Here is a 24,788-nt window from a genome sequence, read left to right as displayed (position 1 = left end):
GGTAAAGGCATTGCCATGAAACCTAACTTGAAGCAATGGAAACAACTCATGCTGTTTGGGATCTTTGCATGGGGTCTGCTTTTTCTGGTGATATTCATCTATTTTACAGATAGCAACACTGCTGAACCAGTTCCCAGTTCCTTTTCTTACATTGAAACTAAGAGGCTTCTGCCCCTTCAGGGCAAGCAGAGAGTCATCATGGGAGCCATACATGATCCATCATTCTCTGAAACCATCGATGGGAACGAGGTACTTCTTAATGAAGATCTCTTAGGGACATTTAAATCGGGGACTGGAAGTATTAAGAAATGGACTGATTTGGAAGATGCCTTTAGGAATGAAGATGAGTTTTTTCCATCCCAGATAGGAAGAAAATCAAAAAGTGCTTTCTACCAAGGCAATGACGATTATTTATTTGCTGCTGGTCAGCCTCGGCCACACAACCACCTACAAGAGATAGCAAAATTCATCTCAGCTGATGAGGATAATCCAAAAGTAAATATTTTACAGAACAACTGGAGCCATCAGAGAAGAATAAGGAGGAGGAGCACAAAGCACAGGAGAAGCCAGCTGCTTGATGAATCTGATGACTGGGATGGGCTATATCCCACAATGTCGAAATCCTTTCTTTACAAGCTTTGGAAAGGGGACGTCTCTTCCAAGATGCTAAACCCTCGACTGCAGAAGGCGATGAAAGATTATTTGAGCACCAATAAGCATGGGGTGCGGTTCAAGGGGAAGCGAAACTCCAAGTTGACAGGAGACCAGCTATTCTGCGAGCTGAAAGAAAGGGTGAATGTGAAAACAATAGATGGCAAGGAGGCTCCCTTCTCCACTCTTGGATGGGAAAAGCACGTTCCCCAAATTCCACTGGGCAAATTGTATACACATGGTTTTGGGAGCTGTGCCGTAGTTATGTCTGCTGGTGCAATACTGAACTCCTCTCTGGGGGATGAAATAGGTGGGTGACGTACGTACGTCTGTTCACCTGCGCGTATATGTACACGTGTGTATTCGTGTTTGTCTTTCAAAAGGTTCATTCTTGTCAAGCATAAGTCTGTAAAGCCTGGTTGTTCTCTCTCACCAGCGTCATGTGAGTGTGAGCTTACAGACTTCAGTGAAGCTGTTCCCTTTCAGGATAATGTAACTGAAAGGAGTATCAGGCCTGAAGTCATAATTTGATTTAAGGAAAACAATTATGCCTTCTTATCGTGTTACAGCTTGTAGTATAAAGGAGGCACTGGTTTCATCAGATCTGCCATATTTGACATTTTGCTGCAACATGTGTTTATTTCTTCAGCAGATTAGAGCCACATTCAGGTTTTATTCTGCAAAGCTGTGTTGTACCTGTCTATTTTGCAGTGGCTCAGAGAGAAACTGCTTTTGGTGTCGCTGTGCCAGACTGAACTTTGTCTCCATGGCAAGTAGCAGTAGAGCATCCTCTTCATCTCTTGCATGTTTTGAGTTCACAGACATATGGAATTCAGACCCCTGTCAGCCTCATGTGCTGCAGTCAAGTTCCCTGACCTCTTTTCCAAGAGTGAATTTAAATGAGTGGAAGTATCTCCTCCCATTGATTTTTCCATCGCTGAACTGAGTCGTGAGGTTACAGATGTTCTGAGATGTCAATGTCACACAGAATTCCCCACTTTAAGGTGGGAGTTTTGTGGTAGTTATTCAGATAAGGATTGTGGAGCCATATAACTAATCCAGGTCAGTTTTTTCGTGGTGTTTTGTTTTTTTTTTTTGTTTTTTTTTTTAATAAGTATTACTACTCATGTTAACATCTCAGTAGTTCTTCATTTTAGTAGTACATGTGCAGTATATTAAGAACTCTGAAAGAAGGATGAAATGTATATCTCAAATTTGCTTCTGGAGCAAGAAGAGTTATCTCCTTCAGCTCTTTATAAAAACCTTTTGATGTGCACTCATTAATCCTCCCATCTTCCAGGACTTTACATCCCAACACCTGCTTCATCACACTGTATCATCTCTTTGACACAGATGGGTTTCCTTTAAATCTCGGGGGTATATTAGAGCTGTTATCATTATCAGACTGCTCTAGTAGGCTTCCAGCACAGCATGGGTGTCCGGCCAGCCTGCAGCTAAAATCACACCAGGGTAACCCCCAATTTCACAGGAAGCCCCACTGATTTAGAAATCAGTGAACTAGCTTAACGATTGCTCCCTTCTCCAACATGTTATCCTTGACTGAAATAAAATCATCTTCTGTCAATGTACCCCAGTATACCTGGGGTATACCAGCTCTGTAGAAAGAGACCTGGGAGGGATGACCATGAGCCAGCAATGTGCCCTTGTGGCCAAGAAGGCCAATGGCATCCTGGGGTGCATCAAGAATAGCGTGGCCAGCAGGTCGAGGGAGGTCATCCTCCCCCTCTACTCTGCCTTGGTGAGGCCGCACCTGGAGTACTGTGTCCAGTTCTGGGATCCCCAGCTCAAGAAGGACAGGGAACTGCTGGAGAGGGTGCAGCATAGGGCTACCAAGATGATTAGGGGACTGGAACACCTCTCTTATGAAGAAAGACTGAGGGAATTGGGTCTCTTTAGTCTGGAAAAAAGACGGTTGAGGGGGGACCTGATCCATGCTTATAAATACTTAAAGGGTGGGTGCCAGGAGGATGGGGCCAGGCTCTTTTTGGTGGTGCCCAGTGACAGGACAAGAGGTAACAGGCACAAACTTGAGTATAGGAAGTTCCACCTAAACATGAGGAGGAACTTGTTTACCTTGAGGGTGGCAGAGCACTGGAACAGGCTGCCCAGGGAGGTGGTGGAGTCGCCATCTTTGGAGACATTCAAAACGCGCCTGGACGCGTTCCTGTGCAACCTGCTCTAAGGTGTCCCTGCTCTGGCAGGGGGGTTGGACTAGATGATCTCCAGAGGTCCCTTCCAACCCTATGATTCTATGATTCTATGATTCTATACCCAATATACGCTGATACAGATTAGTGCTGTACTGGAGAATCCATAGCACACTGTGACATACTTATATATTTATATATTACAGTGTGCATCACGGCATATTTGCACACTCAGGTGCAGCCCAGCTGTGGACTTTAGTGCTTGACATGGTTCCCGGGGCCCGGATGGTCCTGTATGTACCCATTCTCTTGGGAACACTCTGGGCACAAAAAGCTCATGCTGTTCTCCAAGGAAGAGTTTTTGATTTAATTGAGAAATTGTCATCTGATGTTACCTAAAGGGAGGAGGTGCTGTTTGGCAAGTCCTGCACTGAAGTTTCGGATCTCCTCCTACCGGTTGTACAGGAAAGTGTGTGGGGCAGCAGGAATCACGGAAGACTTTTTCGAAGTGTATTCCAGGCCATGGTCAGGTAGTTGTGAGTGAGCAGAGAATTTGGCCCAGAACTGTGGGTGGCCAACTGACTGCTTGCAGCCATCCCAGAAGGGCCTGGTGCAAACCTATGGGTCTTAGCGGACAGTGCAGCTCCTGGAAAGTGCTGATATACTGGAGATATCATGGCAGTGTTTCCCACTGTTTATATTTTTATTCCCATGGGGAAGAAGTTATGCTTCCCCTGCAGAGGCCAGACAGTATGTGTGACAGCTGAGCTCTTGGCCATACCTTTCCACCTCCCTTCTAGTCCTTGGAAAAAGTGAGAAGAGTCTGACTGGGAAGAGAAAGATCAGACTGTTCAAGATACTCTTTTTCCCTGTGCGTGCACTGCTCTAGGAGAAGACTGTCCTCTCCCAAAGTGGGCACCAAGTCTACCAGCTCTCAGTTGAAAATGCAAGCAAACCTGCCGGTTTGGAGGCACCTTGTGGGGCTGGTGGTGCTGCTCTATGGAGGCAGCCTGGCACCCGTGCTGAGCTCCTCCGTGCCCGCTGAGGCACGGCAAAGTCAGCATCATTGGGGACTGGGGAAAAACACCCCATGCATGAGTTCTGGGTTTTGGGCAATGGGCTGTACGGCCTCGGTTGATGAAGTTGCTGCAGGCAAAAGGCTTTTACTATTTATCCTCCCGAAAGAAAAAAAAGGCTTGAGAGCAACAGCAAAGGACCTTTCTCTTCACAGGCCTTTAGCTCCCTCTTCTGTGCTCCTATTAGAAACGCAGACAGAAATGTTAATTTCTGTTCTGCCTTTTGCCCTACTCCCTCCCACTATTCTGATTGGTTTTGAATGAAACTAGGTATGGAAATAGTGTGCAAGTGCAGCAAATACTCCCATCGTGATCATGCTGTTTAATGGGAAGCCAAATTATTTTGGCATCATCAAGAAGGGATCTGGGATCAAAATCCAAACTTTGTATATCTGTGAAATTGTTGTCTCCAAATACTTAATCAGTTGACTTAAAACCAGCTGTTATCAGTGTTAGTCTGTGTTCTGATCATATATTTTATGGTGAAGAAAAGGTGTTTACTCTTGATATGAAGAACCAGCGTGAACAACATTGGAAATGCTGCACTGTCTCTGAAGTTATGAACCATACAATTCCCGTTTCCCAACCCGATTCCCAGTTCTCAGTCAACAGATTGTCAAAATGTTGTCAAATGCAGATCCAAATTTATGTTCTTAAATTCATAACTGGGTTTCAAGTATAAAGGACCTTTGATTTTCTTTTCCTTCTCCAAAAATGTGGGGTACCTGCAGCTTCTCTTGACTTCATGTCCTCTAGCTCCTATGCAATCAAGATGCTTATGTTTTAGGCTGAGGAAGGCTAGGTGTTGAGACTAGGGTTGTCCCTGCACAGGGACATAGAAGAAGCCTCCACTCCTTAGCTTCTGAGGAGTTAGGCTCGCTAGACATTTGGCAAAAATCTGTCTTTTCAGACACAGCGTGTTCAAGCAAGCAAGTATGGCTGAGATTGAACTGCCGGCGTCGTGTCACACATTTTCTTGTCTGGAGTACAAGTGTGGAGTAAAAGTGTGAAAGGGCGGAAGATCCCAATTTGATAGGATCAGGCCTGAACTCCATTGAAGCATGTTGTTTATCGTTGGAAACTTCTGCCTCCTCCATTTTTGAGCTACGGACAGCCACTAGTGACTAGAGATAAACAGCTGTATAAACTACCTATGGGTTAAGGCCTTAGATGCCCTTTTTGGCCTGATCATATTCTCTGCTTCCATCAATAGAAGGGACAAAAGTATACCAAATAGGGCGCTATTGACAGACTCTGTTTCTGGACACTGGATATAATGTTTTATTCTCACTTGCATCTTTTGGGCTTTGACATCCCCTTAAAAGAAGCACTGGGAGGGTGGTTATCTTTTATCCAGCGGAAGCTTGCACATAGTGTCTGCCCTTGACCCATACTTGACCTATAGCTGCTTTCCATTCTGCATGACTCTGAGGTCAACAGCTCGTGGGGAAACTTTGGCAGTTTAGCTCTGTTAGATCTTTGCTACCAAGGGTTCCTCAGGTTTCTGAGTGTGAGCAGGTTTGTGGGCAGTCTTCCCTACAGAGACTCTTTAAGACTTGTACTGACCTTGAGAATAAGTACACAGTATGACTAATAGGTTTGGAGTAGTCTGAGATTTTCAGGTATTATAAAATACTGTGAAGCACAAGCTTATAGTTAAGCATTGTAATTCATTCAAATGTGCAATTAGATATTCTTGCAATTAACATGCTTTTGCATGGGGTAATTCTTTGTAAATTTTGCAATAGAAATAGCGAGCAATTGTGTGCACTGGGTGTACTAATAACCTTCCCACACTAAGTCTATCCAATTAAGAGAAATATTTAAGTATTGCAAGCTAATGAATAGATAATGCTGAACTTTTTTCCGGCGGATTTTAATAATGTTAATAACAAATGGCAGATGCAAGAGGATTTTTTGTTTGTGCACAGTAGAATGTTTATTATCCTTAGAATATCAAGATTAGGAGAAATGTGTAAGTTATACATTAGTTGAGATAATTTGTTTTATTTTACTGTTCTGTATTACTAAGAAAAACAATTTACCTCCTCATTTATGCCCCTAGATTCTCATGATGCCGTTCTGAGATTTAATTCTGCTCCAACACGTGGCTATGAAAAAGATGTTGGAAATAAAACAACCATGCGGATCATTAACTCCCAGGTAAGATCTTCCTTTTGTGAATTCAAGTCAATGTCACTTCTCTACAACACGATATTAAATTAATAACTTCTGAGAAAGTGTTGGGTAATCTGGGAAACAGCTAGTGATTCAGCAGTCATGAGGTAGAGCAGGTAAAAGTTCTTCCTTACAGGGATGTTCACACTGCTGTCAGTGAAGAGTGACTGCAGTAGTTACTTGATATCCTTTGTTTCAAAGAATTGGTTTGTAAAGCTCCTCATGTGTCCTACACCTGTAAAGGCTCTGCAGGATGCCAGAGCTGTCAGCACAGAAGACCTTCACCACACTACCTCCGGGGTCTTCCCAAAGTCCAGGCTGTGGGGATGCCAAAGCTCTTTTCTCATATTCTCCAGTTCCCCAATTATTTCCTCGCTGGAAGGCAAAAGAAATGGAAACTGAGTGGGCTTAATATGTAACTTTAGGCAAGTCATCGTTCTTGAAAAATTTGGAATGAGCTAGTGAAAAACTTTAGTGTACACTGGATAGTACACTTAAGGTGAGTCTTCATCTGAATGGAAACAGAAAATGGGATTTTCTGCATATGGGTGTCAACAAATAATTGTGCATTGAGCTATAGTGACACCTTATGGTTAAGAGTAGTTTTTCAATTTTGAAAAAAAACCTAAACTCTGGTATTGGGCAAACCAAGCCTCTTTCCTCTTTACGAAATGCAGCCAAAAAGCAACAACAGAATTACTGTGAAATTTTATGACACGTTGACCATTATGAAATGGTGAGTTTAATTAGTCAACAGCAGGAGTATGATTGGCCAAGTAGCATGCTCTGTACATACTGATTCTTGCTGAATGACAGCAAAAATTTTATTCTTATGAATTCATTTTTAATTCCTCTTCTTTGAGTGACAGCCCATGCAAAGTCCATCCTTGGTGGGTGTGTTCTCTGTGTGTATAAGTTCATGTTCTTTGCCACTGCAGAGAAGACTCTTCACTGTCATTCCTTTCACACTCATTTTGTAGCTCTTCGTGATGCGGTAGGACAGACTAGATCTTTGAAGTGATCTGGGTCAAATATGCCCCCTTTCTTTTAATCAGAGGAAGAAAGCAGAAATATCTTACTCTGGATTTAGTGCTGAAATCAAGGTGTCAGAGAGCATTGATGTTAATGTCACTTATTTTACTTCTTTTCTCTTTTTTTTTTCCTTTTTTTCTTTTTTTTTTGACTGTTCTTTGTTTTACTGTTAGCCCGAACATCCTGGTTGCTGATCATGCCCGAACTTCTGTGCTGGGCAAGGAGGAGGATTTAGAAACTTTATTTAGTTGACTAGTCCCACTAGGCTCCCTGTAGGAGAAGAGAGAAATGCCTCCAGGGACTTATCTGAGGTTTGTTAGCTCCCCAGCAAATTCAGAGAGACTAAATGGGTAAATTAGTTGCTCTCTGCTCCTCGCAGCAGGCTGGGGTCCTCCTGGCTCCCAGAGCTGCAGCAGTACACTCCTGCCAGGGTGGTAATGGAGGGTCCCATGGTCCTCTATTGTTCTTCACAAGGCCTCTCAAGAAAACACAGGACATGGCTAAAATTCAGGCCAGGTTAGCTCACGCAGTGTCCTCACAAATGTATTTTCACCACCTTTTTGCCCCTTCAAAGAGGTCAGAAGCCACCCGTGGTGCTCTGGCCACCTGCTGAGAAACTGGCCTTCCCCTCCCTGGAAGAGAAATCTGCGCAGCCCACTTGATAGAAGTTGCTTTCTCTACCAGTACTGAAGATGGGTTACCCATACAGGTTTACTGACCCTCCTTCCCTCCTCGCTGTTGGAAATTCCTGCATTCAGTTGATGAAAAGGCTGCTGTGGCCCTCTTCTTCCCTCATGTTCTCTGCTGTGAAACCCAAAGGATGTGAAGGAAGCCATTGCAGTCACAACAGATATTGGTATTCCACAAGAAACTCATCTCATACATATGAATGCAGGCTCACCAAGAGCGAAATTTGTGTGGACAACACCTCCAAAGGACTCTTGCTTACTGAAAAGCAAGTAAGAGCTCCTTTGTGTGTTAACTGTAGAACCAAGCTTTTAAAAGCTTGACCTTTTGGTCTGTTTACTCTGTGCTCTCAAAAAAGGAGTTTACGTTCTCAGGCGAAAACTGCTCGGAGAAATGGAGCTAGGGATGCTGATGGCAGCACGACTAATTCTGTTCTTGTTGTAGAAGGCTGATGGAAAGTCATTAAGCTCAAAGTTTATGGTAGGAAGAATATTGCTATGGCAACAATATTTTTCTGAAGAAAAATATGCATAATCAAATATGGCTCATTGGAACCTAAAGGGAAATGAAAATTAGTATGAATTTATTTGTCTGGAATGTTGATTAGTTTAACAGCTGGAGCCAAATTCCTGCTGTTTGAACCAATGCTGAAATAATTCGGCTCAGTCCTGCCTGAGATTGGATCCACCAGGGATCAGAGAGATCTGGTTAGGCATGGAGACTCTGGGAAGGGATAAGCCCGCAGGAGTGAAAAGGAAACTTGAGTGGGGCGGGAGGTCAGGCAGAGTACCAGGAGATGTGGGAGGGAGTATTATGAGAGCAGTAGATCAGAGCAATGTGACAGTTACTTCAAAAATAGCCCTATCATATGCCTGGTCCTGGAATTATTTTTCTAGGTATACCAGCCTTTACAGTCATGGTCTAATTCGCCTTTTTGGAGTTACTTGAAACGAGACTGTCTTGCTGTTGAAACGAGAAAGCAATCAAAACAGAGGGGAAGACATTATCCTTGGGGTCTGTAGCCCTTCAAAGTAAGCTGCTCTGTGTCCAATAAGAGTATCCTGCAGACTGAAATACTGTAGCTTTCGTTTGCAGGCTCCAGAATACACAGTAATGTTGATATACAATTACGCAGCATCTCAAGTGGTCCCATCACATCCCTCACAGATGGAGAGTAGTAATTCAGCATACTGCTACTTCAGACTGTCACGAGTGCTGTTTACAGCTAAGCTCTTTTTTTATATATATTATTTTAACAAAACAAGTTGCCTAAAATCCACCAGGATTAAAGCAGAACAAACAGCAGCGTGGGGAGGACTGTTCATTTCAGAGAAGGATTTTGCCATTTTTCTGGGTCCTGCTTGACTTTAACAATTATGCAATTCTTTGCATGTGTGTTTGCAGATTCTCACCAACCCAAACCATCACTTTGTCGACAGCTCCTTGTACAAAGATGTTATCTTAGTAGCCTGGGATCCTGCCCCCTACTCTGCAAATCTGAACGTGGTAAGGTGTCTGCTTGGTCTTTTCTTCCCAACCAGTCTGAAAGCACTGGAGAAAATGAATGTATTTAGTGCTTCAGTCTCCCGGTTCTCACTTGTCACAATGAACCCCAAAGTCTGTGTTCATCTAAGGAGTGGGGAATGCTATTTCTGCATAAATTGGTCTAAATTGGTTTATCGGGCAAAAGCTTTTTAGTAGCCAGCACTTGCACTGGAACAGACTGCTCTGAGATGCTAGGATAGATGGATGATGGGGATTTTTTGATCAAATGTTGCTATTTTCACATAACAGTGAGTTTTCTATGTGCTTGCCAAGGAGGGAATGTTGCTAGATTTCAAAAGGAGGTTTTATCAGGAAAGGTGAAGAATTGCATCCATTTTTTCCCTACTTCCCCTCTGCCTGCCCAGACAAAATACAACACCCTAATGAAAATCTCTCTTGGCGCCTTCCCTATTTCTCAGGCCTCCTCCCCACCAGTCTTCCTTTTGTGTCCACTCCCCCACAGCCATCTGTGCCCCTCCGTCCGCCCCCTCGCTGAAAGCAGCAGACGTCCATCTGGTTGTCACTGGGGGAGTCTCTGCTTTGGCTGGTGCTGCAGCTCCAGTGGACCAGTTGATCTGATGGCTCTTGGCAAGGGGAGCTCGGAGCTGAGCAGGCTGCAAAGTAGAAAGCAAACCTTCATCTGCTGAACTCCCTTAGCAACAGATGCCAGAGGCTGCCTGTCTCCTACGCAGGCTGCCGTCAGGCTGCTTCACGTGCTGCTGCTGCCGCCAGTGGGGACAGGGACACTTTCAGAAGAAGGTTCAATCCCCTCGCCCGGGTTTTGTGTCAAGGCTCTTCGAACCCCTTGTTTAAGGTGGGCCTGTGAGTAGGAGGTGGGGTTGGCCCATTCCACTGCAGTGAATTGCTGGTTGGGAGTCTCTGCGTGAAGAAAGGAAGCAGAGTAACCCAGAGCGAGGACTGGCTTTCTAGGACAAGCATCCACCAGTGCAGGCTGCTTTGCTACCTTTGCTTCTGTTCTGAGGAACCTGCATGAAATTAGTTTACATTAGTTTGCATGCAGTGTTTGAAACACATTGGATACTGTAAGATTATAAAAACTCTTCCTTTTTTCCTCACAGTGGTACAAGAAGCCAGACTACAATCTATTCACTCCCTACGTACAGCATCGCAGGAGGAATCCAAACCAGCCTTTTTACATTCTGCATCCAAAGTTTATATGGCAGCTCTGGGACATCATTCAGGAGAACACTAAAGAGAAGATACAGCCCAACCCTCCTTCTTCAGGTTTTATTGGTAGGTGTATCAAAGACCTGTTAGATTAAAAAAAAATATTAAAAATTGTAAATGTGTACATTGCACGAAGCTCAAGTCCATGTACACGTACTATTTGTTCTTGGTGCTCTATCCAGAAACAATGACTAGCTAAAACACACAGTATGAGAACCATGAAATAGTTGGGTGAATTTAATGTTCTGCTTTCTTGCCCTTCACATCCACAGTACACATACCAGATTTATAAAACGTGCATCCATCTGTGAGAAATTTGTATTATTCCATATTAATTTATCTATTGAGAACCTACTCGATTCTGAAGTTCTTTGTTGGCATCATAAAGCAGAGGTGCATCATACAAGTGAAAGTGTATGGCAGGTCATACAGAGAGGGTGAAATTGCTGATGCAGTCTGATAGGCCAAGCTGTATTCCCTACACAGGTCAAGGAATGGGGTTTCCTATGCCCTGTCACGGCTTTCAGTGCTCAGTCTGAAGGTGCCCAAAGCACCCCCCTTCTTCGGACACTTGAAAGAATAGAGTTTCACTGTATTTTTTGGTCGTCCCTTAGTATTTCTTGGGGAAAATTTTGCACTGTGCCCACAGTTCATACAACGTGACGGCTTACCTCATTCATAGCAGGTCCTGATCGCGAATGTCTAAAGCATGCAAGTAGTCCAAGTAGCAAGGCAGGGTCTTCCTTGCTTATGCTTCTGGAGGCACAGAGGACAATAGAGCTCCAAATACCATCTCCTACTTTGGAAACTCCATCCTTTCCTCTTTGACGTCGTGATATTGGTCTGTGTATTTGCTGCAGGCAGAAAATGTTCTTACCATTCTTTCTATCCGAATCTGAAAGTGCAGATACCCGAGATTGCATCTGACATGGGAAAGCCAGTTCTGAGCACTTATTCCGGGCACTGTATACAGTAGTGGCATCCCGTGAGCTTGTGGAGCCCACCAAAGGCCTTAGGGAGGGTGCTGAGGCTCCCAGGGGGGTGACATAAAGGTGTCTGGGAGATGCCCATCTGTGGGGTTGTGGGTTGTGCTTACCTGGAACGTAAGTGGAAAGAAGAGGTGGCTCTGTGTGTTGGAGGAGGATGGCTTGGCAGCTGGTTACTTCTTGAAGTGAGATTTTTGGAACCTGCTTGTAAAAATTCATAAGGAGAAGTCTGCTCGTGTGGAATGATCTCACCAGCAGCATTCACATTTTGCAAAAGCGTTTCTTGGGGTAATGAAGTTGTTGATAAAAATAGGTTAACAGCTGCTGATCATAAGAATAGTGAAGAGGATCATTGTGCTGTCAATCTGTACTTCCACCATATATAAGAAACACTTCAAAAGCTTTCTTTGAAGAAATGGAGTTAATTTCACTGTAAGAATAGAACAGTAATCTTCAACCCCCAATCTAATGTTCCTGACGAAAAATATCCTTCAAGCAGAAAATGCTTTGAAAGAATCAATCATTAAAAAAGCAAAAACATTAACAACAAAAGCTGTACAGATAAATATACTCTGTGTGTACAGATGCAAATTTGGCTCCTTCACCTCTACTGGGAATTTCATTTATATTGTTCTTTTCCAAAGGAGATGCTTAGACATTTTGGTAATGCTATTCTTAGCTTTAAGAAAACAAGGCAGTAAGACAAGCTTATTGGGAGTGATATCCACCTCATTTGATAACTAGCTACTGTTCGTATAGATGCTTTTTAAATATTTTAATAGGCAGAGGCTTCCTATTTTAGTAACCTTATTGAACGGTTGTCTATGCGTTGCACATGTAACGTAATATAAACTGGGACGCAACACAGCGTCCCACACAGTGACACACTGCGTATTGTAAAAGGTGGACATAAAGAGCAAGATAAAGCACAAAAAATACAATACAGCTTGGCAGAAATCTAAAAAGTCATGTTGGTCTTCAGATCAGGTATCTCTCAGTAACTCATGCAGCAAATATCCAGTTGGAACTGAAGCTGGCAGACACAACTGAGTGCACCTGTATGAAAGGCGGATCCTGAATGTTGAGCTGATTCTTATAAAATCTACAGAATTGCTTCCTATAAAATTAGTAGAAAGAATGGGTAAATGATGACCATCATAAAAATATGATTGTCTTAATTTCAAGAAGATATGGGAAAATGGTTTATTAAATGGTCACGCTGCTGATACCATTGTGCTCAAAACAGCTATATGAAGGAAGATGGGCTGTTGTTAAGTAGAGGGTATAAATTTTCATAGGCAGAGGGACCTCCATCCCCAAATCTAAGCTTTTTATGGCATGGACCGTAGTGATTCTAATAACTTTATTAGCGTAACTTACTGTAAGTCTGTGTGCAGTGCTCTGCAATTAGAACGATACAGACTCTGCACAAGGACCTGGTACGTCCATATTTACACAGGTAGAAAGTCAGACAGCCCACTGAGAGCTGCACTTACTTGTGGAGGAAGAGCAGCAGTTCCTCACATCGCTGTTGCTGCCAGTAACATGGAGAAGGTAAAAAAAAATGGTTCTGGATCAAGTGAAGCACTTTTGTTTCAAGCTTTTTAACCCTCTTTAGCCCCAGTTTACAGAATTGGACAAAGGTATAAACTAAAACATGGAAATATCAGAGTATTTCCTTTCAGGAATGTTTTAGGGTGGTCTTAGACTGTTTTTTCAGTAATTCGGTGTTTCACCTGACAATTGTATATATTTCTGCGGTTTAGCGCTATTTATAAGAAACTGAGTTCCTAAAGGGAGGATGCTTGGTGGAATGTGTTCTCACGGTGTTCTTCTGCAGCACTGAGTCACCGTCCTTCAGCAGTGACTGATGTCAGGGGAATCTTTTAACATTGTTAATAGGCATATTAAAGTACTTAAATTAAAGTCACAATATTATTAAGTCTCCTGGAAAAGGGGCCAGCGGGTCATTTGTGGGGAAGAGGTAGTCTCTTGCATGCTGTGACTTTGGGAGAGGTAGGATCTTTTTTTCCCTGGTTTCTCCACCGAATGGGAGCTAGGAAGAAGAATTTTGTGCTTCTGTTTGGGTGTGGAATGCCCTATCTTGGCATATCTCCCTCCTGGAGCCACTGGTTCCCCAAAACCCCATCTACATTAGCTCTGCACCAGCATGTTGCTGGGTAGAGGCAATAGCAGTGCAATAGCTGGTGGTTGGGGTGAGGGAAGCATAGCGTGTGTCCCAGGAGGAGAGGAGAGGAGAGGAGAGGAGAGGAGAGGAGAGGAGAGGAGAGGAGAGGAGAGGAGAGGAGAGGAGAGGAGAGGAGAGGAGAGGAGAGGAGAGGAGAGGAGAGGAGAGGAGAGGAGAGGAGAGGAGAGGAGAGGAGAGGAGAGGTAGAGAAATGTGGCACAGAGCAGGATTCGTTGTGCTCTACAGGTTGCATAAAAACTAAGGCGCAAGTCTAGAATGCGTTAGTAATACCACATTTTGTGTATGTTCACTTAGTGTTTTAAGCCTTTTAAATATGTCACTGCATCCTGCCACGTCTGAAATGGTAACATATAACACACACACACTACGGAGGTCTAAAATACTACCCAACACAGATCAGCTTCTTCCAAGAACCACTCCTCCACTCCTCTCCATCAGGTTCTAACCGGTAGATGTTCCTGACTTTGTTTTTTTTCTAAACAGGGTGTCAGCTCACAGCAGCCCATCCATCCCCGGTGTCAGGCTGCACCGTAACAACGCTACACACAGACCCACATCTGATTGCAGTCTTTTCCGCTAAATCTGTCATTACTTGTACATTGTTTTCTACCCAACCTAGTGATAGGTGTAAGTTCAAGACACTGTTGAAAGTAGGCCTGTCAAATTACATCCCATTTGTTAGGTGGTACTTCTGGAGGTATGCCATGTCAAGGAAGGATTAACTTGGCACAGACAAATCATCCTTTATTGTGGTATTTTCTAGTGGATCCATCTCAAAGGCTATTACTAATGACCAAGAAAACACAGATTGGGTTTTTTTTTTTTTTGTGGGGAAAGGTTCGCCAGGGCATAACAAACCTTTTATTTTAATGTAGGAGTCTTTTTTTTGGTTGTTTTCTGAGACACCGATGTGGACATTCCCTGGCTTGTAACTTTGCCTTATGTGGTATGTGATACCTTAGCTAATGTCACTCCTCATTATAAATGATTTACTTTTTGTCTCCCTAATCGAATCCTTAGATGACCTTTGAGAACCCATTCTTGCATATTTTTGCATCATTTTTGCAGCTGCCACCTTCAAGCTTTTGAACAAAACTCTGCACCGTATTCTCACCATCTTGCATTAGCATGAAGCAATTGCCCTGGTGGCTTTTTGCAGTTAAATTTGTTGGTTGGTTCACATTTGCCTGAAAATTGGGTTTGTTAAACAAGTATTGATATGTTTACATCTTGTCTTGGACTTTGATCTACTCCATTTTTCTCAGAAGAAATGTGAGCATCCAACCACCAAATCTTGGATTTGGATTCTACTGGCAAATCCTAAACTGACAGTTGAGAAAATGCCACTGTTATTAGGGAAGGATTTGCACTATCTTTTGGCAGCAGAAATAAGTGTTACCTGTTTACTTCCCATTAATATGTTTTTCACCGTGAAATAGGAACTCAGTCTTTCTCCCCTCTTTCTGAACATACCAAAACTCAGTTTTTAATTGAGGCTGATGGTGTATAAATCGGCAGTCTTATTTTTACCATTCTGCTTTAAGAAAACTGTTCCTATACCCGCCCTCCCTGGTAGCCTATGTAGACAACCTAGTTCTAACCTTACATTTTTGTCACCTGAAGATGAAGACTAAAACTGATTCCTTAAGTTTCTCAAGAGCAGCATTCTGTGTGCAGCAGATGGGATGGTACATTAGCATTCAGAAAATTTGGGGGCTTTTTAATAATGTCTAGATTATATACAGGCTTTTCTGTGAAGATTTTTCTCCTGTCCCTTGTTTACTAACTGGATTTGCCATGCATTTCTACTTACCGTAGTCCATCAGTGCACTTTGCTGGCTTACCTCTTCTGAGGTGGTTTTTACTTGAAATTCACATTTATATACCCTTATATATCCAGTGGCTTTCGTCTTTTTAAAAAGCTAGTTGAAAGCTCTTTTTTTTTTTTTTATTACTCCCAAATCAAAACCTAGTCTGTGTAGTTCTTTACATTTTAGGTTGTCTGTGTAGGTGGTAGTCTTTGCTATATGTTGTAGCTTTTAGCGTAACACATGAACCACTGAAGGCAGAATGATAAGTAAGCCCGGATTACTTTATTGTTGGGAGAAGGAAAGGCTTGTTTGAGGCTTTACAGTTGACATTACAGATTTAACAGTTATGCGTCATTAATAGTTGATAACATTATTTTAATCTTCATTTGCATGCATCGAGACAACAGTACAAGCAAGACTATCATTACACTGCAACATTGGCAGATCATTGTATGACTAAGAACTTAAATTTAAAATGGCTTCAGAGAGCATGTTGAATAGAAGAATGCAGCTGATCTCCAGCTCTGCTTAGAAAAAATACACTTGCATGAACGGAAAGAAACAATTCGACATACTAAGAGTTGCCTTTATTACTGTTACTTACTCAGCTGTTTGCCAGCAGTTGGTGAAGGAACAGAATAGTGCTTACTCTTTCCAGCTCAATTTTGTTCAAGTATTATCACACAAATAAATAATACCACCAAATACATAAGCTTTAAATTTGTCTTATTCTAATAAAAAGCACTCTGAAATCTGAGCATCTCCTGCTTCCTGAAATAGAGAGGTAAAAGAGCAAACTCTCTTCTTGACAGCACCCCAAATCACATAAACAAATCTTTACTATTCTAGTGTAAATTTGAATAATACATTTAAAATTATATGATATTACTGGTCAGCATTTTCCAGTCTATGCTCATATTACAGAATATATTATATTATTATTATTGTGATTAATGTACGGGTTTTTGCATTCAGCATTAAGTGATAAATGTCATTTTCTAGGTCTACTATATAATGCAAGTATTTATACATCAAAGATGACAAGTATTGCACAATTTATTAAGCTTAGGCACAGGGCCATTTGGTAACAATTAAATTGCTTAATAAATATTTGGTTTTCTTGTGGTCAGTATTTGTCATAGTTCATGTACTAAAAAGAGGTAAAAGAACCCTTTTTTAGAAACACAGTATTTTAAAAAGCCAGAGCTACTGTACTGTTATGTTCCAAAGAATAACTTAGGCACATTTGGCCCAGTCTCAAGGAGTGACAGATTTTCCTGTGGTACCTGAAATCCAATCAAGAGAGACTGTAGAAGTAGCGTAACATATAGAAAACTATACATTCTAAATGCTTTATGTTTATTTGTAATGCTTTCAAGTGCACAGATAATAAAACATAAACTTAACTAGTGTGTCTAGCTAAATTCTTTTCTGTAACTAAATTTGTGGTGGGTGTGAAACGAGACATGAGTATAATTATCAGATTATGTGTATTTAAATGTTTTCAGCATCTCTTACCTTTTGTTAAAATGATGCTGAGTTCTTGCTGAATGTTTGAATTACACTTATTCTAGATGCTTTCATACAGCATCTGTTGTATTCAGGTATATTAAACTATATTTTACTTACTTGTAAACTAGAGAATATTAATTTTAAATTAGTGTGCTAACCACAAAGCCAAATTCGACTGTACAAAAGATGCATGGTGGAAATTCAAAACCTCTTGAGTTATTAAAATTGCCAAGAACAAATTGAAAATCATTTTCTCCTTTTTATTAGAATCCGTAGTATATGTTCATTTGTATAAACCATCCATGCAAGGAATTTAATTTTAATTTAAGTCTGGTTTAAATGTTTTCAGCACAGTTTGTAAAAGTACAGGAGTTTATTTGTGCCAGTTGGACCGAATTTAAACCATACCCAACGCTTTCTGACACCATAGATATCTGCCAAATAGGAAGAAAAAGTAACACATCTTTCTAAGGATTTTAAAATGCTGATATATAATATTTTTAAATACATAATACTTTATAAGCAGCTAATATTGTACTGTTATAACAAACTTGCAGGTTGACTGTTTCTCTGACAGCCACATCATTTCTTTGGGATAATATATTTTAAAATATTTTCTAAAATAATATTCTATGTTCACAATCCTTTTTTTTTGTCCAATGCAATATTTAGGAACATTGACAGTCAACTATAAAGTGTTCAGAAAGCACACCTTTGAATAGTCTACCATAAAAAACAACTTCTCTCCACACAGGCAGAATTATTTTGCATTTTTCCATTTTCACAGTTGTAATCCAAATGAGAATCCAGAAAATCCATCACGGGTACTAGAATTAGATGAGCGGCCTATACAGAAATATCTTCACTTGTGATTTTGAATGTATGGTTGCACCAATCATGTTTGCCAAAGCTAAAATCATCACAGATACCCTGACTTTTTCCTTACTATGAAATTTAGATTGGATGTCTAAGATCTAAAAGTTTTAAAGCTTAAGCATCAGATCTGGCAGAGACTGGGTCTGATGATCATTTTCGTACCTGCTTGCTGGTTTCAGAATCATGCCTACAATATTATTTTTGCATGCTTCAGCAAACTTCTGAAAAGATTCAACAGCTCCATTTCCATCCTTGGAGATACTCAGTACTGGGCTGGACAGGACCCGAAGCAACCCGATCAAACTTCAAAGTTGTCCCTGCTCTGAGGGGACTCAGGGCTGCCCACGCAGTTCCCTCCAGACCCCTCCACAGATCTCATGGCAACATCATCACTCAGACTGGCAATATTTCTGCTGGTTTGTACTGGACCTTAACAGTTTCTTGACCAAGTCCCCTAGGCATGATAATAATACTGCTACTAGTAGATTAATCCAATTAATCTAGTTAATCTAGTTTTTACTGAGCTTTCTTCGCACCCACTGATGAAAAGCAGACTTTGTGTTGTGCCCCATGGACTTCTCTAATGACATTCATTCTAAGGACTGCTTCACCTTTTTTGACGTTTGTGTGCTATAGATGATAGCCTGTAGGCTTTCCCTTTCAGGTCTTACTTTTTCTTAAGTTGTGCATGTCCTCAGACCTTCCCTAAATACTTTGTAATACTCTGCTTTCACTCCTATTCCCATACCTTAATCCTTATGAGTGTAAAAAATAGCCGCCTCCTCTCATCTTAATCCTTGCACATAAAATTGACTTTTGGTTGTGGTCCGTGGCTAGGTCAGTCAGAGAGCAGGACTCATGCCACCTAGCTTTAGATGTCCCCGGTGCAGGTCTCTATTTGTGTTAATCAGCCTCAGACTTACTAGAGAAAAAAATAGGCACCTCTTAAATATGTCTATGGCACCTATGCTCCTTTCTACATGTGAAATTTTCATCCCATTCTGTTAGAACTCCTGGTATCCGTGCTGCCACTCAGGCTTCCCCTACTGTTAACGGAAAGGAACAGGAACTTCTGGGGCATGACTTGTGTGATCCATTTTTAAGTGTCTGCTCTGGGATTAGTAGACATGCACTGCTTCCTAAAATGCCTGCTTTCTTCTACTGACAGCAAAGGAGCCTGTGATACCTATCTGAGGTGTGGGTAACTGCACCAGTGGGCACATCTGGTCAGAAGAATCACACCTTGTGTTCCTTTCTTCTCACAATGCTCCTGGAAAAGCCAATTACATTATTTTTCACGAAGCTCCAAAAGCTTCTGACGTAGGAGAGTGGAGGAGAAGGTGCTTGACAGCAAGAGCCAGACTCTTATTTTCAGTTTCTGCCTAGCCACTGGAGAGGAACAGCACTTACAGGGAACAATTCATCCCACCCTAAAGCAGAGAACCAAAAGTAACTCAGATGAATGGTGCCTGTCTCCTGCATTGTCTATAAAGAGTGCTTTGGACCAGCTGGGTCAGAGATGGGCGTGAACATCTCGGTGAGATTAACTCTGTCCACAGTGTAAGGTGTTGGGACAATGACTATCACAGCATGCTCAGCAATGTCTCTTTAGGTCATGTGTAAGCCAGTCTATGCCATTTTATATGTACCAATTGTGCACTGACTGAAAACTAACTTAAGGAATGTGAGCAAAGACAGATATTGACGTGTAGCATATGGAAATTCTTCGCCCTTCAGGCTGTCAAACAATTTGGTTTTCATTCATACTGATGCTGATGATCGCAGAGGAATGCTCGGATATGAAACAAACTTGCAGATGATACTGAATTGGGCAGCGATGTGAAAAGCACATGGCCAAAAGAAATAAGTAGATAGGCATGTACTCTGTGGGCAATATGCGGAAAGGAAGTAAACTTGGAAACTCCAGGTTAATACGTATGGGAGAAAATGTGAAGAGATTCAGCCACAGAAGAGAAACCTATGAAGCGATAATACAGAAAGAGATGTGTAAATATAACAAATGGGAAGCGAGGTAGAATTTCGCAGAGCGGACTGGCAAGCAAAACATGTTAACAGAAGGAAGGTCAAGTCAGCAAGCAGTCACGTGCATACCTCTTCTTTGTCTTTGTGATTGCATCCAAAACAGAAAAGTTCAAATGTAATTTTAAAAACATTTTGTGGATCATGTAAGTGCCAAAAAGCTATTAAAAATTTCAAAAAAAAAATCATAAGGTCGCTGAAGGTAACTTGGGGAGAGACGGGAAGATGGGGAAACTGAGTTGTGAGGTAGGTGAAAATATAGACAGCTTGGCACACTTATACCTGCTGGATACGGGTGTCAGTAACTCACTGCAATGTTGTTAACACCAAGCAAAGAGAGAAACTGAGTTAGAGTGGTACTAAAAAACATAGGCTGGAATGTGAGACCTGTAGCCCGGGGAGCTCTGTTGGCAGCCCTGTTTTAAGGACTTAAGGAAAACAAGCCAGACATAGCATTAGAAAGTAAAGAGAATAAAAGCTGAATATATCCTAGCACACAGACTGGTGTAAATGTCCTCACAGTTTAAACTGCTGCTGTTCTTTTAAAGATGTTTTTTGTTAACTTTTCAGTAACGTCTCTACAACACTAGGGCTGTCCCTTGTGGAGGGGAGTTCACATCCTCTAAGGCACAGGGCAGAACTGAACCCATTTATTCCCAATTTATTGAGGACTCTATTCACACAAAGAAAACAGCTTCTTTTCAAAAAAGAGTTGGTTGGGTTTTTTTTCCTTTTTTTCCTTCCCTCCTTTCCATCTTTAATATAGTGCTATCCCACCTTCTGTTTTTGAACGCAACAGCAGGAGCAGATCATTCCAAGGGAGAGTTTGGGGTCTGTGACAGCTAAGTGGAGGGACCTACCTCCTCAGGTTCATGTAGACTGAGTGTATAATACTGCGTGCCTTGGGATCTCGCCCCTAAGTGGTTGGGATGGGAGTGCTGGTTGTACTGCACCATTGGTCTCTTTGGCTGAGGATCTGTGGTGTTAGAGGTCTGGCACTGACCACCGTTTTTCCCCAGAGTAGGGTTTAGGCATCTGAAATGTGCATCAGTTCTGGAAGTCTCAGGAGTGCTCCCATTTCCACCAGGACAGATAAGGCTCTGTAGCCCAGGGACAGCTCTCTATGTCCTAATCTCTACTCGTTGTCCTAGCTCATCTTTCAGTTTGTTGACCCTGGACTTCAACACAAAGATGTGCTGTAAATTAGCTTTTACCACTCAGAAACTACCCTGTTGAGTTACTGTCTTTCCTCCCTCAAAACATCGTTGTCCAGCATGAGCAAAAACTTGAGTGGGCTGTCAGAAATTATGGTTATTTATGAGCAATCTGATCTGAAATCCCAAGACATGGACTGGATGGAACAAGGCAGAAAAGGAGCTAAATTAGATAGCCCAGCGTGCCTTTTAGATTGATTCTGGAGGACATTGATCCAGAGATCACCAAGAACTAAAACGCTACCACTTCTAAGTGCTCCATTAACTAATTTACAGGAAAGTCAATGATATTGCTTAAAACTTTGTCATTATTGAACCACACCTGCAGCGCTGCGGCCACCTTTACTGTTACTAAGAAAATTATAAGATACCCAATTTTTGCTCTTGACAGTTTTCCTATCCCACAAATGGCAACTTCCTTTATTAATTTTAAGGTTAGCTGGGTAATGTGGCAGTGAAATGAAACACGCTCTGGTTAAGGCTTGCACTTCCGTCAGAGCCAATTTTCCTAAGACATTGGTGGTACAGCTTTTGAAACCGGTTCCAGGCTTGGCTCTGGGCGCAGGAGAGAAGTCATTTTAATGTCTTTTTCTGGACGTGGTGCGTTATTGCACACGTTTCCACCGTCCGTCCTCTGATTCAGCTGGATAACGGTTACCTTGGAGTGGCAGGTGGGCTCTCCATCAGTGGAGGAAGGAGGTTGGCAGTGGAAAAGCTGACGAAAGCATTTGTAAAACTGAAACAACAAAACAAACAATTCTAGACATAGTTGCTAGGCAGGCTACAATTCCGAGCATCTCGGTAACAGCTTGGAGGCAAGGAAACATAGTTTATTAAGCTTGTACTTTTTGCTCAAATAGGGATTGTATATTTTTTCTCTGTGAATCAGTTTCTTGCTGCTTAAGGCTAAAGTTCACTTCAATTTGTGGACTTTTCCTTTGAAATTGATATGCTTAGCTTCTCTAAGACGATAGACTCAGTAGAGCGTAAAGCTGTAGAACAATCTTAAACATTTTCAGAACCTTTTCATTTATGATAAAAGAAGATTTAATCACAGAAGTAATTGGTTTTCAGTTACTTCACACATCAGGCAGAGAAAAAATCATTTTGATAATCTAATGATACACAGCAGGGAGAACATAAGGTTCTTTTCATTAGCAAGCCATTGAAATCTCCGTGTTCCCAAACTGCAAACTAAACTTCAGAAAATGGCTTTGCTTAATTAACGAACCAAAATAATTCATTTCACTTGTGAGATCTACCCAAAACACCTTTGATGCTTTATGATTCCAAAGCCATTGTACAGGAAAAGAACCCAAAATTACATCAGTTCTCATTTGTAAATGCAGTGAGCAGAATTGTACAGCTGTCTCCTCTGAGAGTTGACCGTCATATTCAATGGATAGAGATACTAGTAGTGCAACAAGTGCTTCAATACATTTTCTATGTATATTTCTTTTTAAGTGAAATCTTACGAAAAAAAAGGTGTCCAAGGCTTACTTCGTCTTTTTCGTTTCACACGGTTATGTGAAACAGAAGAGGCTCCCAGAAGCTGTGATTGATGTGAAAGTATTGCAGTTTAGACAGTGCTGTTGATCAATATCTGATATTAGTCCCTTTGAAAATGTGCAGCTGCACCAGTAAGATTTCTCTCGTTTCAAAGCTATAAAGACCTTCTGTTAGTAGCGATTTACAACTGTGCCGTAGGAAAATGAAGTTTGCAGAAGCCCACCTATCATCCTCTTGAATCTGTCTAGTTTTGATCTTGAGCATGGGATAAGGAGTGTAACAGCATCTTAGGACTGCACCTAAGGTCAAAGTGAACTTTGGCCGGGCTTTAAACAGGAAATTAATTTCCATTTGGCCTTACTTAACTGCTAGTGACAGGGCTGATGATTGCCGTTGACGTGTGGCAGGAAAAAATGGGTTGGCATTTTGTGGATTCCTCCTTGCTGAGCAGGAGGTGGTGGGGGGCTTTTCCTCATGACAGCACTGCTCTAATAAGGAATTCATCTTCCTTGGCCTCTCTTCATGAGGCTCTTCACAAAATTGCCCGACTGTGTGGCTTTTGTGCCACCACTACCTGGCTGATGTTTCTTCATATGCCCTTCTGCACATATTTAGGCTGCCTTCTTGGTCTTGTCTTCCTGCCTAGAGAGAAGCAAGTAGATGGAAAAAGTGGAATTGGTTCAACTCCAGAATAAGAAAGACCAACATTGTAATAAGGTGGAGATGTTTCAAGGAGTACATTGATACTCTTATATTGCCAACGATCGGTATGAACCATTCAAAAGTTGTCAAGGGAAGAAGCATGGGTGATACTGGCTCATCTTTCTATTCTTGTTTGCCCTTGCCATGGTATACAAAAAAGGAAAGGGAAATCAGTCAGATTCTTTGTAGCCTTGAAGATTAGTATGTATATAAATATTTGCAAGACACAGACATCCAAAAGCAGAGAGGAGGATAGAATGGGCATACCTGGATTATTTTTTTTTTAATATCTCCTGTACATGGCAGGTCAGAGTTTAGCTGTGGAAGTGGTAGAAGTACCACAAAGAGCTCCTTGAAAACACCAGACAACTGCTCTGTGTGTGTGCGTGTTCTATATTCTGCAAGTGAATGTAAAGACCTGGTCTGCCTTGCTAAATAGCTTCAAGAACTGATAACGTACAAGAAAAACAAGAAAAGTTGACTCAAAAAAATAAGGATGCAGCTGCATTACATTCCTAATTCTTGTGTGGGATGTTTTGTGGACAGGATAGGGTAAATGGGGGGAGGTGGGAGAGAGTAGTCTTCCCACTCAAGGAGGCTGATGGTGGTATACAAGCCCTTTATAGGCTTTTTACTCTTTTCTTATGATTGTTGTCCTACCCCACTGATTCTACAAGGATCAGAGACTTTATGTATTAGGAACAAGTGAAAGCTGCTCTAATAAAAGGAACTATTACTCCACTTGATGATTTTACAGAACTAATACTTAGGGTGTGCAACAGCAAAGGAGAGCAGGAAAGAAAAACAGATTGGATGACTGCAGGGAAAATTCTGCGAGAAAGGTGAAATCCGGGGTTCACTTTTGTTTTCACTTTCTGCTCCAGGTATCCTCATCATGATGTCCATGTGTAATGAAGTGCACGTGTATGAATACATCCCTTCGGTCCGACAGACCGACCTATGTCACTACCATGAACTCTACTACGATGCAGCTTGTACCTTAGGGGCCTACCACCCACTGCTCTACGAGAAGCTGTTGGTGCAGAGGATGAACAAAGGTTTGCAGGATGATCTGTATCGGAAAGGGAAAGTCATTTTGCCAGGGTTCAAAGCTGTCAAGTGCCCCGAACGAAATAATTTCCCACGCTTGTAGAATAGAGTCCTTCAGAAACAATGTGCAATAAGGTACTACTGTTGTACTATAAACAAGAAGAGAATACTTGAAAAATGTATCTTAGACCAATCTAGTCTTGAGTCTATAAATTGTAATTAAGTAGCAGGCATGAGAAATACTTCTTTTCTGAGCCTGAGTATTTATTACTGCTTTGCAAATAGTTAAAGAAAAAAAAAAGGCTTAGCTCATGAAAGGTGCAAAGGACATACTTAGGCAGAAATATAATGTAT

At 41.7% G+C, this 24,788-nt stretch overlaps 2 protein-coding genes across 2 annotated transcripts in view; one reads left to right on the top strand and one right to left on the bottom strand.

The window, feature by feature from the left end:
* Positions 1–24,537, top strand: ST6GAL2 (ST6 beta-galactoside alpha-2,6-sialyltransferase 2; the record flags this gene model as incomplete). The annotated part of the gene is made up of 5 exons (XM_082489137.1): positions 1–961; positions 5,961–6,058; positions 9,197–9,298; positions 10,417–10,591; positions 24,269–24,537. Exons 1-5 carry the CDS (start codon positions 16–18, stop codon positions 24,535–24,537), a joined length of 1,590 nt encoding a protein of 529 aa, XP_082345263.1. The 5' UTR covers positions 1–15.
* The window catches only part of LOC309676578 (pinopsin-like), a gene marked incomplete at both ends in the record, with an annotated part of 92,253 nt that continues 89,146 nt past the window's right edge, over positions 21,682–24,788 (bottom strand). The window contains one exon of the mRNA XM_082489151.1: positions 21,682–21,909. Coding sequence (XP_082345277.1) covers positions 21,682–21,909 — 228 coding nt within the window. The remainder of the gene's footprint in view (positions 21,910–24,788) is intronic.

Source organism: Vanellus vanellus (assembly GCF_965231255.1).
Source record: "Vanellus vanellus genome assembly, chromosome: 1".
NCBI lineage: Eukaryota > Metazoa > Chordata > Aves > Charadriiformes > Charadriidae > Vanellus > Vanellus vanellus.
This window is presented reverse-complemented; position numbering and strand designations above follow the sequence as displayed.